A 15,157-nucleotide genomic window follows, 5' to 3' on the forward strand; every position below is an offset into this window, starting at 1 on the left:
ATTTTGTATTTAAGGATTGAAATGCCTTAATGATTAAGCAGCTTTAATTGGACACTTGAAAAAATAAAGATTTATTTAGCAGCAACATGCGGTTTTCTGAACTTCTGTTCCCTTTAGTGTGTGTTTTAGCAGAGGTAGTAGAAGTCAGGGTTTTGTCTTTTGGTGGGGGGTGGAGGTGTAAGTGTGTATATATTTGCATGTACAAGTAAGTAGATTTTGGCACATGCCCCATCCACTGCAGATGATTCTCCATGTTGGTTAAAATGTCTACTTTTGCAGTACTGCTTGCAGACCAGAAAATTGCATTCCAAGCTTGTAGCTGATGACCCAAAACCTGCAAAAGCGTCAGTCGTAGGCTTAGAAGGTTATTTCCCCTTATTAACTTGTTTAACTGATTCCTGGCTTGTGCCGCAGATTTGAAAACGGCCGAGTGTGGGCGGGCCTTTTATCCACATGTCTATTAGACAGATGGAGATGAAAATCGGTCTGAGGTCAAGCCATTTGCAGTGTTCTCACAGCCTTCGATTTTCCTCTCATCCTCACCACAGATCATCTCAAATGATTCAGTAATGACCAAAAGTGCAACACTGACCTTTATTCCCTGGTGGATTACTGTGTTTCACAGTCCAAATGGCAGGAAGTCTATTCTGTTCTTCCAGAAGGAGCTCAGCATTATCGAGCCAGCCCAGCCCTGTGGGATCCAGCAAGTGCAGGCCAGTGTAACAGAATATGTGGGTTAAATTTGGTTTCCGGTGCTCTGGGAAACAAGAACTGACATGTCCTGGAGCCCACATAATTAATGGAAGAGTACCTTAGGATGCTTTCTAAAAACACATATGAGCACGTAAATTGTTTTATCAACTTGTAAAATAGCTTGTGAATTATAAGAGTGGTAATTCCTGGTGGTAATGGGCAGTTAAATGAGATGGCCCCTGGTTTATAAATCGTGCTCACTTCCATTTTGCCTTCAGTTGCTCTTCCCTTCTTCCTTAATACTAACATATGCTAACTGTGTACTTTTAAAATTGTAAATTGACATGACTGGGCAAAAGTAGACTAGGGTTTTTTCCTTTGTCATACTTTTGAAAATTATATATATATATGTATTACTATTGTTTTTTTTTTTTGGCCAATCCATGAAGCCCTGAGTAGATTATATCTCATGCAACATACTTGTTTCCTGAAAGTAGGTTGATTGGTATCTTGGAGGAATATGATTATTTTCTCTTGCTTAAATTTCTCTGTGAATTATATTGTGGATTATATTGTGATGCAATGGTCAGTTTTAAGAAATGATTTAATTTATATTTAAAGTATTATCCATCTTTGCTTCCACATACATAGCTGAGTCAACATTCTGTAAAGCCTGTGATCTAGGATCCTCCAGCTTACCGTCTTCTAAATACTTAAAAGATTTCCCAGAGGTTATGCTTTGAAAATTTTAGCTAATATCCCACATTTCTATTTTTTTTCCTTTTGGTGTTAATTATGGTTCCTTTAATTGTGAGTCTTTAACTTTTCAACTAAAATTGTCACACATAATATCATATTAGTTTCCTCTTCAGTATGCCACTGAATTATTTGTTCTGTAGAAGAGAATGTTAGTAGTGCCCCTTCTCCTCTCCAATCTACCTCCTACACTGTTGCTCAAATTTCATTATTTTCAAGGCTAATTTTCTAAAATTCTCAGTCAGTGAACATTGTACAGTGTTTCTTCACTGACCACAGAGCAAAGTCCAGACTCCTTTGCTTGGCTACCTGATCTTCACGACTTTGCCCTGCTGTCTTTATCTGTGAACACTCTCCCTACAATCTGTACTTCAGGAAAGCTGAGCCACCCCCTCCCTTACCCTTCTACCACCCCCAATTTCATTTTAATCATGTTCTGACATGTGGCCATCATGTTGTAAAAAGGCTTTGGAGAGAGGCAGGCCTTCTCAAGAGAGAAGATAATTTTTTTCTCCACTGTTGACTTAACACGAGTCCTTTTTCTACACTTTTAATGCCCCTCACACTTGAGGTGCAGCAGTATACTGCTTCTTGTGTGGACTCCAGTGCCAATTTGAAGTAGAGCTCTTCTCCCTAACATTTCCTCCTGCTGGCTACTCTGAGGCTTAATTGCATCCCGAAGCTTTGCAGATTTCTTGGCTCATAGTGATGATTGCAAAGAGAATCACAGGTTCCAACTGAGAAGGCAGGAACCTTGCCTCCTTACCCAAGGATCACTGCTCCAGCAGAAGCCCAGTCTTGCTGGGAGACAGAGCCTGCCTGGGGCTCCCAGACTGAGAGACCTCTGGGCTGAGTGTGGGGCTGGGGGATGACTTTGGCTAAAGCCTCCCTGGGGCCTTACCAGCACATACATATATATAGCTCCTGGCCATTATGCTGCCGTGTCGCATGTCATTATGGATGTAGGCCTCCTCCTGGAGTAACTGCTTTTCCTAAGAAGGCGCATGGGAAAAATGAATGACAGCTGTCATTCGTGTGTGTGTGTCCTTCAGTTGTAGCATGCTCTTAAGAAAATTGGGAACCATTGGCCCATGTTCACCTTGTGCAGGAAATTCCAGCCCCATCCTCTGGATTGGCTAAAGATTTCAACTTGCTAAGGAAACATTCACACCAGGCTGCTCTTGGAGTGCTGTCCAGTCAGAATGTGTGGAGGAGGAGAATGGGAAATGTGAATAAAATTAATGATAACCTAGTGCTCTACAGTTTGTTGCAGTGGTCATTTGCTTTCTAATGATCTAAGGCATGGGTACAGGGACTGGAGGTCATTACCATCAAAGACAAATTACACGGGCCCAAATGGTAGCTATAATCAAAAAGAAGTGTTTTATGTATTATTATAAGGAAAACAGTATTACAAATTTTGAAAAAAAGAGAATTCTCATAAACACAGTTTTCAGAGTTAACTGGATTTTTGTATATTTCCATCCCGTCTTTGTCTTTACATAGGTATATTTTATTTTCACAATTATAATATTAACCTTTATTCAGTGATATAGTCTGCTTTTCCCTCCACTAATCCTGCTGTTGTGTGATAGTATCTAATTTCTAATGAGTTACCTAATAACTAAGACTTGGGAGGAGGGTGGAAGGTGTAGGCCTGTTTGGAGTGTTTCAGGGTGACACTTGCTCTCTTTCCAGTCTGAGAACAATAGATGAGGACTTCACGGTGGCGTTTTGTGATTTGCCCTACGGAGTTTGTGTTGAAAAGCCATCTGTGGTGCAAGAGTGCATTTTCCTTTAAGGCCACCAAAAGCTGTCTTCTTTCACCGTGGGACAAGTCAGTAAGATTTCATGTGAACAAGCACTTTCTGAACTGCGTAACAAGGATTTCTGAAGAATGGAAATGTGCTATTTAGGAACTGAAACAGCTGCCATGCTTTTGTCAAGGATGCATCTTTACCAAAATGACAAATTAAAGCCCAAATGCTCTGCTTGGCAACAGTTGGGTCAAAACATTTAAGTCATTAATTAGAAGGAACTGAAGGGGGAAAAATTTACACAAATACACAGCATCAGAGACTCAACTTCATCTTGGAAAATGCAACTGAATTCTTTAAAAGAAAAATAAAATGAGGGCAGCCCTCAAGTGGGGCCTGCCAAGCTTGTCATTTACAAATAAATCAAAAGACCATCATTGTAGGCATGAGAACCAATGAATAGAGTTGCTTTGTCACTCTTTGACGGCCCCACACTCAAGCCTGCTATTAAAAATGAATGCATTCAAGAGACTCTGCATTAAGAACATAAACAATTAAGGGCACTTGAGTTGCTCTTCTGAGAGCTGCTGCAGAGATAGGAGAGCTTTCTCCGGAGATGCAGGCCCCTGCAATCTGCCTTGCAGTGAGCCAGAGAATGGGAGCAATTAGTGTTGCTATCTGCCGGGGCAGCTTTCAGCAGGTCGCCCCCTCCCCCCCCCCCCCCCCCCCCGCTCCTTTCTTTTAACCCCTCCTTGTTGTCCGAGGAGCTGCGAGTGTGAAAGATGAGCAGTGGAAAGATAGACTGTGCCACATTGGAAAGGGTTCAGCCCGAGAATACCATAGGAGCTGCCAGGCGAGGGGGAGACGGAATGTGAAAGTTATCATCTGCCTGCAGTGCGTGACTTCTGTTCAGATGAGTCGAGCCACTAAAGGGTTTCTGCCACCCTGTATTCTCTTTGTTTTGCTTTAATCACAGGTTTTAGGAAGGGATGAGATTACACTGTCACGGGTGGAATAATTTAAGTGAATATGCCTGAGGTTTTCCATAGTAGGCACATAAATGTGTTCCTAGGACCCCGATTTGTCTTCTTGCTTTGGTCTTGTTTTGTAAAAATGTGTGGAGAAGGCGAGCCAGCCCATTGGATTGGGGGAAGGCTTAGGGGAGAGGTGGTCCTGACCTCCCCACTTCACTTGTTTCTGACTCCAGGGACGTGATTTTAACCTTTTAAGTCCCTTCTCACTGATGTGGAGATTAGAGAGTGGTTGCAAACAGGCCCACTCTGCACTGAACGGTAGATGCAGCAGCTATTGTGGTTAATAGATGGCAGTAGTTCTCACAGTGTGGCCCTTGGTCCACCAGCCTCGGGATCATCTGGGAGCTTGTTAGAAATGTAGATTCTCAGGCTGGGGCCTCCTGAATCTGAAACTCTGGGGGTGGGGCCTAGTGATCTGTTTTTCAAAATCACTCTAGGTGATTCTGACACAAGCTCAAGTTTGAGAACCACTGATCTATTGTAAGGTGTACCTCAACTTAAAGTGTTTTAAATTGCAGATTTTCCCAAAATGTGGTTAATTCTTTTATTGCTGTAATTATATTTAAAGCAGTATGTTACACTGGTGCATTAGAATTTAAGATAAATGCACATGCATTTATTAGCTAAAGCCAAGGTAAAATGGGTGGGTGAGCAAGGTGATAGGATGGGAGTGAGTGAGTCTGGTGAATAGCACCTTGGGCATTGACAAATAATTTGCAGTTTTTTGCATATTTAATCATTTGCGGTACACAGCTTTTAGACACACATCCTGGATTTTCTTCAGTTATGTCTGATAACTTCAGAAAAAAGGGATGTATTTGTGGATATGTTACTGATGAGGCACTAGCTCTCTGCCTGCGGAGAGCATTAAAGTGGAGTTTGGCTGCAAGTCCTTTATTTAAGATTTGCAGTTTATAATTAAGGCCCCTTGTAAAAATGCCTCTTCTGCTGTGCATACTGCTTGTTTAAGGGGATTGTTGGCTGGGAGATGACATGGCCCTGGCCCTGTTCTGCGGTCCTATCTGGGCCATGTGGCCTTTTGACTGTGTTGTTTTTCCAACAAGGCTGACTTTATCAGCTTTGTTTCTGGTCTTGAGTTTGTCCTGATTTCCCACTTCTGCTTCCTGGAGGAAGTTTTGGGCAGGGAATGTGGGTTCCAATCTTGCTTTACAATCTTGGGCAAATCATTTCTTTTAGGTTTCAGTTTCTTCTTGTGTGATTTGAGGATTGTAAGGGATCCAGGTATGCAAATGATTTTCAAGATGTGTCAGCGTTGTTGCTACTCTGTGCCACTGTCGATTGGAAGCGAGGTGGGCCTGATCACTCGTCCGATTTAATAAATTTAAGCAGTAAGCCACAGGCAATGTTGAAGGTCATTGGAAGGGAAAAAAAAACAAAACAAAACCAGTCACCAATAATACTACCACCCCAGTATAAACACTAGTTTTATTTGGGGTATCAACTTAACAAATGCTTGTCCACATGCATACTTTTTTAAAAATCAGTGTTTTAACCTCGCCTCTTTGTTCTTCCCCTCCAAGTTCAGTTAGCCCTGTTAGCCTCATTATCATAAATATGTCTTTAATGGTTACTCACCATGCCTGTGGATTGGTGTGCTGTATTTAACCTTTCTTCTGGTATTAGGCGACTGATTCATCAGGAGAGGAAATGTTAAGTTCCTCAGAAACTCTGCAGGTGGATCCGCTACTGAACTGCTGTTACATCTTTACCTGGCCTTTTCTCTTTTGCTTTGAAACTGGTGCTGCAGTGAACAGCTTCATACATGGAATGCTTTTCATTTGAACTATTTCCTTAGGATAAATTCCTAGCTGTGGGAAGCCTTACCAAAGGGTTTGAATAATTTCATGCTTTTGAAACACATTGCCCAGTTGCTTTCTAAGACGACTGTACCAATTTACTCTGCCATCAGTAATGTATGATTGTTTCAGTTTCCCTACAGATTGATCATCACTGGGTTTTATTAATTCTCCCCTCCCCCCCCTTTTTTTTAACTTAACTGATGCATTTTGTTTAGGTGCTGGAGAAGTTGAAAGTTTTTTTCTTTATTTAAGGTTGTCATTTTACAGATTCACCAACGTAGAGTCAGAAGGGAGCTAAAGGTTATCAGTTTATTTACTTTTGTGTGATTTGTTTCCATGTTCTTGTCCATTTATCTGTTGCCAGGCACTTCTTACCAACACTCCACTTTGTCCTTTGGCTTCCCTCTTGGTTCAGGGAAACCAAAAGATCAGTTCGCCAGCCCTCAGCACAAGCAACATTTTTTATGATGCATCAATTTGCTATTCAATGATGGTAGCGTTTCCCCTCCCTAACCTGACTTTGGGCAGGGTGCCATTGGATTGCTTTGAGAGACATGGGCAATTCCTCTTCAGCAGTCCTCACCCTGTACTGAGCTCCAAACAATACTCATGAGTGTATTACTCTGTGCATCCAGTGGGTAGGCATTGAGGAGTCGGGGTAAGGAGTATGGAAAGGTGGAGAACCAAACTTTTAGGACTCAAAGAATCCCAAAACTCGAAATTAAGATGGCCAGACGAATGTTTCTTTAATTTGAGAGCCCAGCAAAATACACCAGAGTTTGATTCATCATCGATCTTTGAGATAGCAGACCATATTTAACTCAGATTAACAACACAGACATCTTGTATCTGCTGACATATCATTTCCTTTGGTAAAGAGGGCCTCATTCTGACACTGCTTAGGAATGGTTTATCTGATTGGATGTTGGTGATTGAGTTTAGGGGAACACAAGGATTCAGTTTGGGTTTGGTAAAGCCTTACTTTGAAAGTACACTGAATGTGTACCCTGTGATTAGTTTTAGTGGGAGAGGACACCTTGAGGGAGCTCTATATCAAAGTACTCAGAAAGAGGAGTCCTGATCTTCTGAACTTTACAAAACTGTGTTTTGGGGCACTTGGGTTTAATGTACCAAATAAACAAGCAGTAAGTGTCATGGAGGAAGTTGAAGGGCCTAAAGAAAAGTTTGTTGGTTGGTGTTATGGTGGAAAGGCAGCCTCTAAGTGGATTTGAGGTAGGTTTTGAAAGATTGGGATAACCTCTTAGGTTTGTATAGCACTTTATAATTGACAGTGTATGTAGTAGTTTACATATTAGTTCACTTGATTTTCATGAAATTCTGAAGTAGGTTGGTGATGTTCCTGTTAAGTCAGACAAGAGACCTCGAATGCGGTGGCGGAAGTGGTTTATCCCAAGGATACCTCTTACTAGTTTCCTGAGATGCAGACCCACATTTTTGGATTTTGAGGGCCAACTCTATTATCATAAGCAAATCAGTGAGGGGAGTTGGCAAGGATAATTCTAGCAAGATTGTTCTGGAGAGATTTGGGTCCTGCTCCTGGCTCATCGTGAAGTAAGGTTCAGTGCTGTGGCCGTCACCCAGCTAGGGGAGTTTCTGGACATGGGGGTTATGTTTGCATCTGGTTCGCGTGGCTGGAGATAGCGCTCGACCACTGACTTGGTGTTATTACCCAGTAGGTGTCAGAAATACAGGCACAGGGAAGGTTTATTTACAAACATCATGACTATTAGCAGGTGCCAGATACCTCTTCAGTTTTGGGCCAGAGAAGAGTTCCAGTGTGGAAAATGCAGTTCGCCCAGTTTTGCCATTGGAGCTGTCTGAAAGGAAGTCTGAAAGGTTATAGAACTCTCTTAATACTGGCTTAATCAGAGTCCTATCCATTTTGACCTGCTTGCAAACTCAGTGGTCAGGAATAGAAACATGGGTAGAAAACACTACTGCTTGTTTATTTGTGCTAACTGCAGGGTCTTATCAAATACCCATGTATTGAAGCAAGAGATAACACTAAGAATTATTGTAGGTTTTTGTGCCGCCATCCAGACTATTTTAAAGAATGGGGAGAACTTGTGTGAAATCTTCTGGGATGGTGGTGAAATTGCTTTAGAATTCACAAAGCACTTTCCTATCCTGTAGACTCATTGCATCTTCACAGGGACACTACCAAGGAGGTAGGTGCTCTTGTTTATTGTGCAGCTAAGAGAACAATTCAACAGAAACCAGCTTGTAGGTAGAAAGAGTTGGAACTTGAATTCGGGCTTTCTGGCTCAAAATCAAGTGGCTTGAGATAGGGGTTAGAGAGTTGGCAAAGGGAGAAGAGAGCTTGAATAAGCTCTTTCCTCCATTCCTCTTTTTTTCATTTCCTCTTCAGATTGTTCGTGTAGAATTTTGAGGACATGCAGTATGGCTTTTGATGTTGCTTCATCAGTTTGAGCTTTGATCTTTAACCTTGTTCTTCCTATTTCAGTCAGTTCTACCTGCTTTATTGTTTAATCCGACTTAAATTGTCTTTCCTTTAATCTGTTTCTTTTATTTTATTTTTATTAACTTTTATATTATTAAATATCATTCCCTTCAGACTGGGTCTTACTTCCCTGGCCATGTTTCAATTCTACCTTGAAACCATTCTGTGTAATAACACATATCATTATGAATTAAAGATGAGATAATCTTCTCAAACCAAAATAAATTCTAGCTACATCAAGTAATTAAGTATAAAAAGTACAGGCATAGATAGCAGCACTAGAAGAAACCATGAGTGTCTTTTATAGTCCTGGGATATTCTAATCCTGACCCATAGACCAGGAACATGGAAGAAATTTCTATATTTGGACCACATAAAAATTTAAAGTTCTGTTCAGCAAAAAAATCCATATTAAGCAAGGTTGAAAGACAAGTGACGAGCCAAAAAAAACAATGACAAAGGGCTAATATTTTTCATATGAAAAGAACTCCTACCGAAAGACGGCAATGAGTAAACACCAGTGGAAAAGTGGACAAAAGAAAAATATGGTAAGCCAATAAATACACGAAAAGATGTTTAAATTCAAGAAGAATCCAAGTAATGCAAATAAAAATGAGATCATTTTTTAATCTGTTAAATGGATAAAGATTTTAAAAAGGTCAGCAAAACCCAATATTGACAATGGGTGAGAGAGCAAGCACCCCTAAGTTGGTGATAATGTAAATTGGTACAGCTTTTCTGCTGGACACACTGGCAGCATGCATTGCAATTAAAAATATGCATGCACTTTGACCTAGCGATTTTACTTCTCGGAATTCCTTTTCAAGATCTATGTAGAGGTTATTTGATACAGTTTATAATAGTGAAAAAAAATCGGTGAGTAGCTTACAAGGGATGACAATGTGATTGTGAAAGCCTTGTGGATCATACACATATCCAGTGTATGGATGGATGAGCAGAAGAACGGGGGCAAAAAAAAAAAAAAAAACTAAAGGAAAAATAGGATGGTGGGGGACAATTTGGGTGTTCTGTTTTTATTCTTATTTTTTTATTTCACTTTTTTCTGGTACAAGGAAAATGTTAAAAAAATAGATCAGAGTGATGAATGAACAACTATATGATAGTAATGTGATCAATGGATTATATACTTTGGATGATTGTATGGTTTGTGAATAAATCTTAATACAAAAATATCAAAAAAAAATGGCAGCGATTCTGGTGGTTTGTGAGGTGGTGTCTTGTTGTGGTTTTGATTTGTGTTTCCCTGAAGGCTAATCAGTGGTTTTTTTTTCATGTGTTTTCTGGCCCTTTGTGTGTCTTCTTTGGAGAGATGTCTGTTGAAGTTTTTGCCTTTTTTAAAAATTGGGTTCTATGTGATTTTTCTGGTTGAATTGAAGGATTTCTTTAAAAAAAAAAAAAAAAACTAGGTGAAATGGATTTATCCACTAATGTCAGGAGTGTTTAAACATTAGTGTACTTTGGTAGAATGTGTTGACGAGGTACTAACTTACATACATACTGATGGACTAGGAAGGCGTCTATGACACGTTTTTGAGAGGAAGAAGCAAGTTCTAGAAAGGCAGTGTGTATAATGAGGTCCCTAAACATAAAAGTGTCTGTCCTCACTCTGTACTTCCACATGTATAGAATCACCAGAATGTTGCCAGTACTTATCCCTGGATGGTGGGTACAGGGTTATTTTAACTTTCTTTTAAATTTCTGTATCTCTGTCCATCTGTTGTGTGTTTTAAAAGCAAGCATGTATCATTTTTAAATTTGGAAAACTTCCAGAGTGAATTTTGGAGAAGGGGAAAGTACAGAATGCAGTTGGAATGTATGGTAGGTTTGGGGGGCAATCCCTCAGGCATCCCTACACCTTTAGATGTACCCAAATGTTTAGTGCAGAACCTGCTTTTGCAATGGAGTGGGACATCTGCTCTTGCTTTCGAGGAGAGCCGTGACCTTGAGTCATCTTAAGTGGGTGGCAGTATGGTCCAGTGCACTGGGTGGGGCTGACCCAGTTCTGTTTTTGTACCTGGTCCAGCTGCAACCTTTTTGCACATAGCTCTCTGCCCTGCCAGCTAAAGCAGGATCATGAGTTTGATGTCTGTGCTAGTCATTTCCTCTTCTGGTACATTGTTTTCACAGTATGGTTTTTAGCCCTATCTCATTGATGGTTGGGGAGAATTGGGTTGAGATGGCCTAAATCCAATTCCACAAAACCTTTCTGCTCAGTTTGCTGGACAAGGATGGCTCTATTATTCATGTGGTTTGCAGAGCTCCTAGGGTTCTACTTTATCTTATGTGTTAGATCCCATATTTCTAAAGGGCATTCGCTGCGTGTTTTATCATTTTCTCCTGGTTATCCTTTTCATTGTCTTACGTCATCAAGTCTGCATTAGTAAGCATTGACAGAAAATGATGAAATAAATAAGGTCAATGCTGGGTCTCTTTCAGAGACCTTTTTTGTTTGTTTGTTTGTTTTAAGCAGAACTGGTTCTTCAGAATTCGAGAAAGCAGAGCTGCTTTGCATTGCTCTGGGGTGACGGAGGTGGGGCAGGTGGGTCCTGCCCTAGGCAGGAAGCAGGGCACTGTTCATTTATTCCCTCCCTTGCTAACTTGTCCCTTGTAGCAGAGGGATAGCTGCGGGTTTTGAGCCAAGCAGGGACTTTTTCTGCTTTCTTTGGAACAGCCGAGCCACAGGCACTCATGACATGTTTATGTTGCACTGAACCAGGGGCCTCATCGGTGAGCTCTCTTGCACCCCATGCTGAGTTGTGGTGAAGCTTTACAAGCACACAGGACATCCGGCTTGACCATTGCTTGAAACTTGAATTCTGTTTCGGTACTTGACATGCTAGAATTTTTGAGACTCAGAGAAGGTGACTAACATTAAAATCCTTTTCCAGTTGTGAGAAGGTGGTCCACAGGCTCCTTTCTTCTGCTCTTTGACCTTAGACTTTATCTTTGAAAGTGAGACCACTTTGAATAGTGTTCTTGGTCCAGTGGTTTCTCACACCAGTTTGAGTGAACTTGGTGGAACTGCATAAATGTGACACAGTGCACCATAATGGAATGAGTATATCAGGGAGTTTGCAGTCATGAGATAGATGATCTTACAGCCTTAAACCACATAGTTTCTCTGACTCAAACTATCATTATCTCTTAGAGACCACTAAAGCCTGTGACTGTGTCTTAATTTTGCAAGTGTGATTATTATCTTCTGTTTACTTTAGGACAAAAACAATGTTAGTAACATAACCTGGGAAAACAGTTTTATGCCCTCAAGAGTAAAGCAGTGGAGGAATGAAGCGTTTGGGGATATGTTATCTTTCTGAACTGATGATGAAGTATTCTAAACATTTGTATGGCTTTGTTTTTTATAGACTGAAATCGCCAAGAGATTGAATACGATTTGCGCACAAGTCATCCCATTTCTGTCTCAGGAAGTAAGTAAAACTGTTCAGCTGTTAAAGTGCAATTATGTTGCTTCTGTTTGCAAATTAGCTAGTTTTACGATGTTAATTTTATCACAAAGAACAAGTGTGAAGAACATCTGTTGCAGCTGAAGTGTGCAAACCCCCTGCCATTGCATCTAGTAGATCTGAAGGCTTGCTGCAGAGGTGGTGACAATAGCTCAACCTCAAATTAAATTTTTTTTGTGTGGAAAACTGCAAAATGACTATCAAAGATAAAGCTTTTGTTTTCTTTGAAGAGTAGTATAAGCTGGATAGCTACTGATGATTCAGGTGTCCGTTAAAGCTTTTTAAGTAGAACATTTTGCCTTGTACTGAAGTTTTTAAAGGGCTCTATAAGGGTTGACTTTAATCTGTGGAAGCAGGTATTTCATTTACTATTTGTATGTTACAAGTTGGGTTAGCTTTATGTTAAGGAGTGCTGTGCTGTCCATGGAGGGAGTGAATGATAATAGTTAAAAGGATAAAATAAGTATTCACATTATGTTGTTGGAAAGTCATAGAGGTTTACCCTTAACATTTGGGGTGTGTGTGTGTGTGTGTGTATGTGTATGTTGGAGGCTCTTTATATGAGTAATTTATGAAATTGTCTCGACCATTATACTTCCATTTTGTCTTAAAGTTTTCCTTACTTTTGGATACAGGCTAATAAATGCCAAAATGCTTTTTAAATGCATACATGATGAATGTATCTTGAGGCAGGCATATTGGACTGGGAGTGAGAATTCTTATTAATTTGACATGTGTGTTTTGTGTTTGGCATCCACGTGCGACGTGATGATGTTTGTGGAGCGTCACTTACCATCCCTGCTATTATTGTTGTAGCAGCCTCTGCCACCATAACAGTTGTCTGATATTACAGCTCAGATTTGTGGCCTTTTGAATCTAATTGTTGAAACTGTTACAGTTTCACGCCTCCCGAAGCAGACTTGTGGTTTTGTTTTTGTTTGTGAGTGGAGATAGGAGGTGTGCAGGGTGAGTTTCCAGCTTGAGAGGACCACCAGGTCTGTCCTTTCCCTTGTGGAGGGTTAAAATAAAAAGGCTAAAGAAGAAGAGGGATTCTCAAAGGTTCCAAAAACTGCTGGTGGGTCAAGATTTGTTGAGTGATTAAGCAATCACAGGTGGAATGTTTTAAATTTAAGTCTTGAAATGGGTGTTTTAAGATAGCTGTCACCTTTGTTTGCCAGCTTCCTCATGGTAGGCAAACCCCTTCTAGGAACCAGGGTCATCTTCTAGCCCGTACTGTTTGTTTCCTGAGTTGAAGCCTCAGGTTACTAGCCTTGATGTCCTTTCTGACTTTCTGCCATTCCAAAGCAAAAGCAAAAATTAGCAACAGGAATTAAATGGTGACTGGTGTTGGTTAGAAATAAAGGAAACACTGTTCTCCATTTCCTTTTCCTATTGAACGTGTGTTCTGGTTGGGAAGCTATGCATTTAAATTAAACTCTTAAACGTTAACTGGCGTTGCGTGTAGCATTTGTCTTCTGTTGTTGGTCATTTAAGAAATGTACAGTGAAGTCCTTGGCTGCTTTGCTTAATGCACTTTCTTCTCCTTGTTTTCAAAGCATCAACAACAGGTGGCCCAGGCAGTGGAACGGGCCAAGCAGGTGACCATGGCAGAACTGAACGCCATCATCGGGGTACGTGGCCTACCAGGTCTACCTCCTACAGTGTGTATAACCAGCTTTCATTTCTTATTCATTTGATGGCTTAATATACATGTATCTATATAAGTCATTTCGTGTAGCTTAACATTGACCCGTTTGAATTTGACGAGGCGGGTGGGGGTTTGGGATATGCTGAGGTATATAGGGGGCAAGAGACTAACATAGGAAGATGATAGGAGAAACATTTTAGGAGGGTTTTATTCACAAAGCATACAATCCATCCATTGTGTACCATCAGTGGCTCTCAGTATAATCACAGGGTTGTGCTTTCATCACCAATAAGTCTACTTTTTAATGGGAAAATAAGTGTGGTTTATCCCGTGACACCGAAACCATCCACGCTTCATCAGTTGAGTAAAAGCTTTGGGTCAGAGTTTTACATACTTTCCTTCCTTCTTTTAACTCAGATAACAGCGAGGTTGAGAAGCGTCTCAGAGTTATTTCGTTATCTCTGCTTTTGCCCTTTGTTTTCCTAGGGTTTTAGAACCACATAACTGTTTGCTCTTTCTCTTTCCTTGTGCAACTTTCAAGAATTTTTAAGTGGCACACCAGTGGAAAGAATGGCTCTCTTGCCTTGGAAGAGGTGTTAATTATCTGCCACAGGGCTCCCCGAGCCTTTCACCAGGTTTCTGCTGTGCCTGTGGTGTCCCGTTAGTGCTCCTTGCTGGCCAGGAGCTGTCAATCATTCGCTTTGCATTAATGAACCTGGTGAGCCGTGCGGTCCATCCCCCGCGTGGATCCGGGACGGTTCTCGTTTTCTGCCCTTCCAGATTGAGCGAAAGGAGGAGGAATGGAACAAGGGACCGTCCTTTCTGATTTTATTCATATGTCAGTGCCTTGAGCTGATTCAAATTACACATTTATCAATTGATGTTAATTGCTTGTGAGAAGATGTCCTGCTGGTCTTTATAGTTCCCTCAGACACTTTGTAATGATAATTAGACATGCTGCTATACGGATTAAGAGGGCCCTAGTCCAGTGAGGGCCACAGACAATGGAACCAGTTAATCCATCAGGGCTTAAAATTACATCCCAACTGGAGATGGAGAAAAAACATAAGAGTGAAGGAGATTAAAGAATGAGCCTCAGCTTGAAAACTCTCCTTTCATCAGTTTCTCAATTGCAGATCTGTAGTGGGGGTTGCCTGTCGTAAGCTATTGGCAGTCAATTAGGTGAAATAAACTGGGAGGGTGACCTTCATTTCCTTTTAATAGCTTTTTCCTCCCTGAAATGGGGAGCTTCAGTGGATTTTCAGCTTAAATTTTATTCAAGCTGCTTTATTACACTTGACAGCTTAGCTCTGCATAAACAATTCTCCTCTCCTCTTCCCCCCAGACCTGGCTCTGCGTTTCCCCCCCTTTAGTATCACATTTTTGACTGTTACTTAGTGGGCTCTCTAATCACATTCAACAAAAAACACAATTACATCTGCATTTGTCTGCTGCCTTCTGTACCCTTTTCTTGTGTAATGA

General features: G+C 40.9%; 1 protein-coding gene across 11 annotated transcripts in view; it reads left to right on the plus strand.

Moving 5' to 3' along the window:
* TLE1 (TLE family member 1, transcriptional corepressor) overlaps window positions 1-15,157 on the plus strand; it is an 85,213-nt gene that overhangs the window by 15,219 nt on the left and 54,837 nt on the right. For 6 of the 11 annotated variants that reach the window (XM_037850960.1, XM_037850964.1, XM_037850968.1 and 3 more), the window contains exons 5-6: window positions 11,929-11,991; window positions 13,584-13,658. In XM_037850960.1, coding sequence (XP_037706888.1) covers window positions 11,929-11,991; window positions 13,584-13,658 — 138 coding nt within the window. Of the gene's footprint in view, window positions 1-8,688; window positions 9,091-11,928; window positions 11,992-13,583; window positions 13,689-15,157 lie in introns of those variants that run through there. The other 5 variants (XM_037850958.1, XM_037850957.1, XM_037850962.1 and 2 more) reach the window with 2 other exon arrangements.

Source organism: Choloepus didactylus, chromosome 10 (genome assembly GCF_015220235.1).
Source record: "Choloepus didactylus isolate mChoDid1 chromosome 10, mChoDid1.pri, whole genome shotgun sequence".
Taxonomy (NCBI): domain Eukaryota; kingdom Metazoa; phylum Chordata; class Mammalia; order Pilosa; family Megalonychidae; genus Choloepus; species Choloepus didactylus.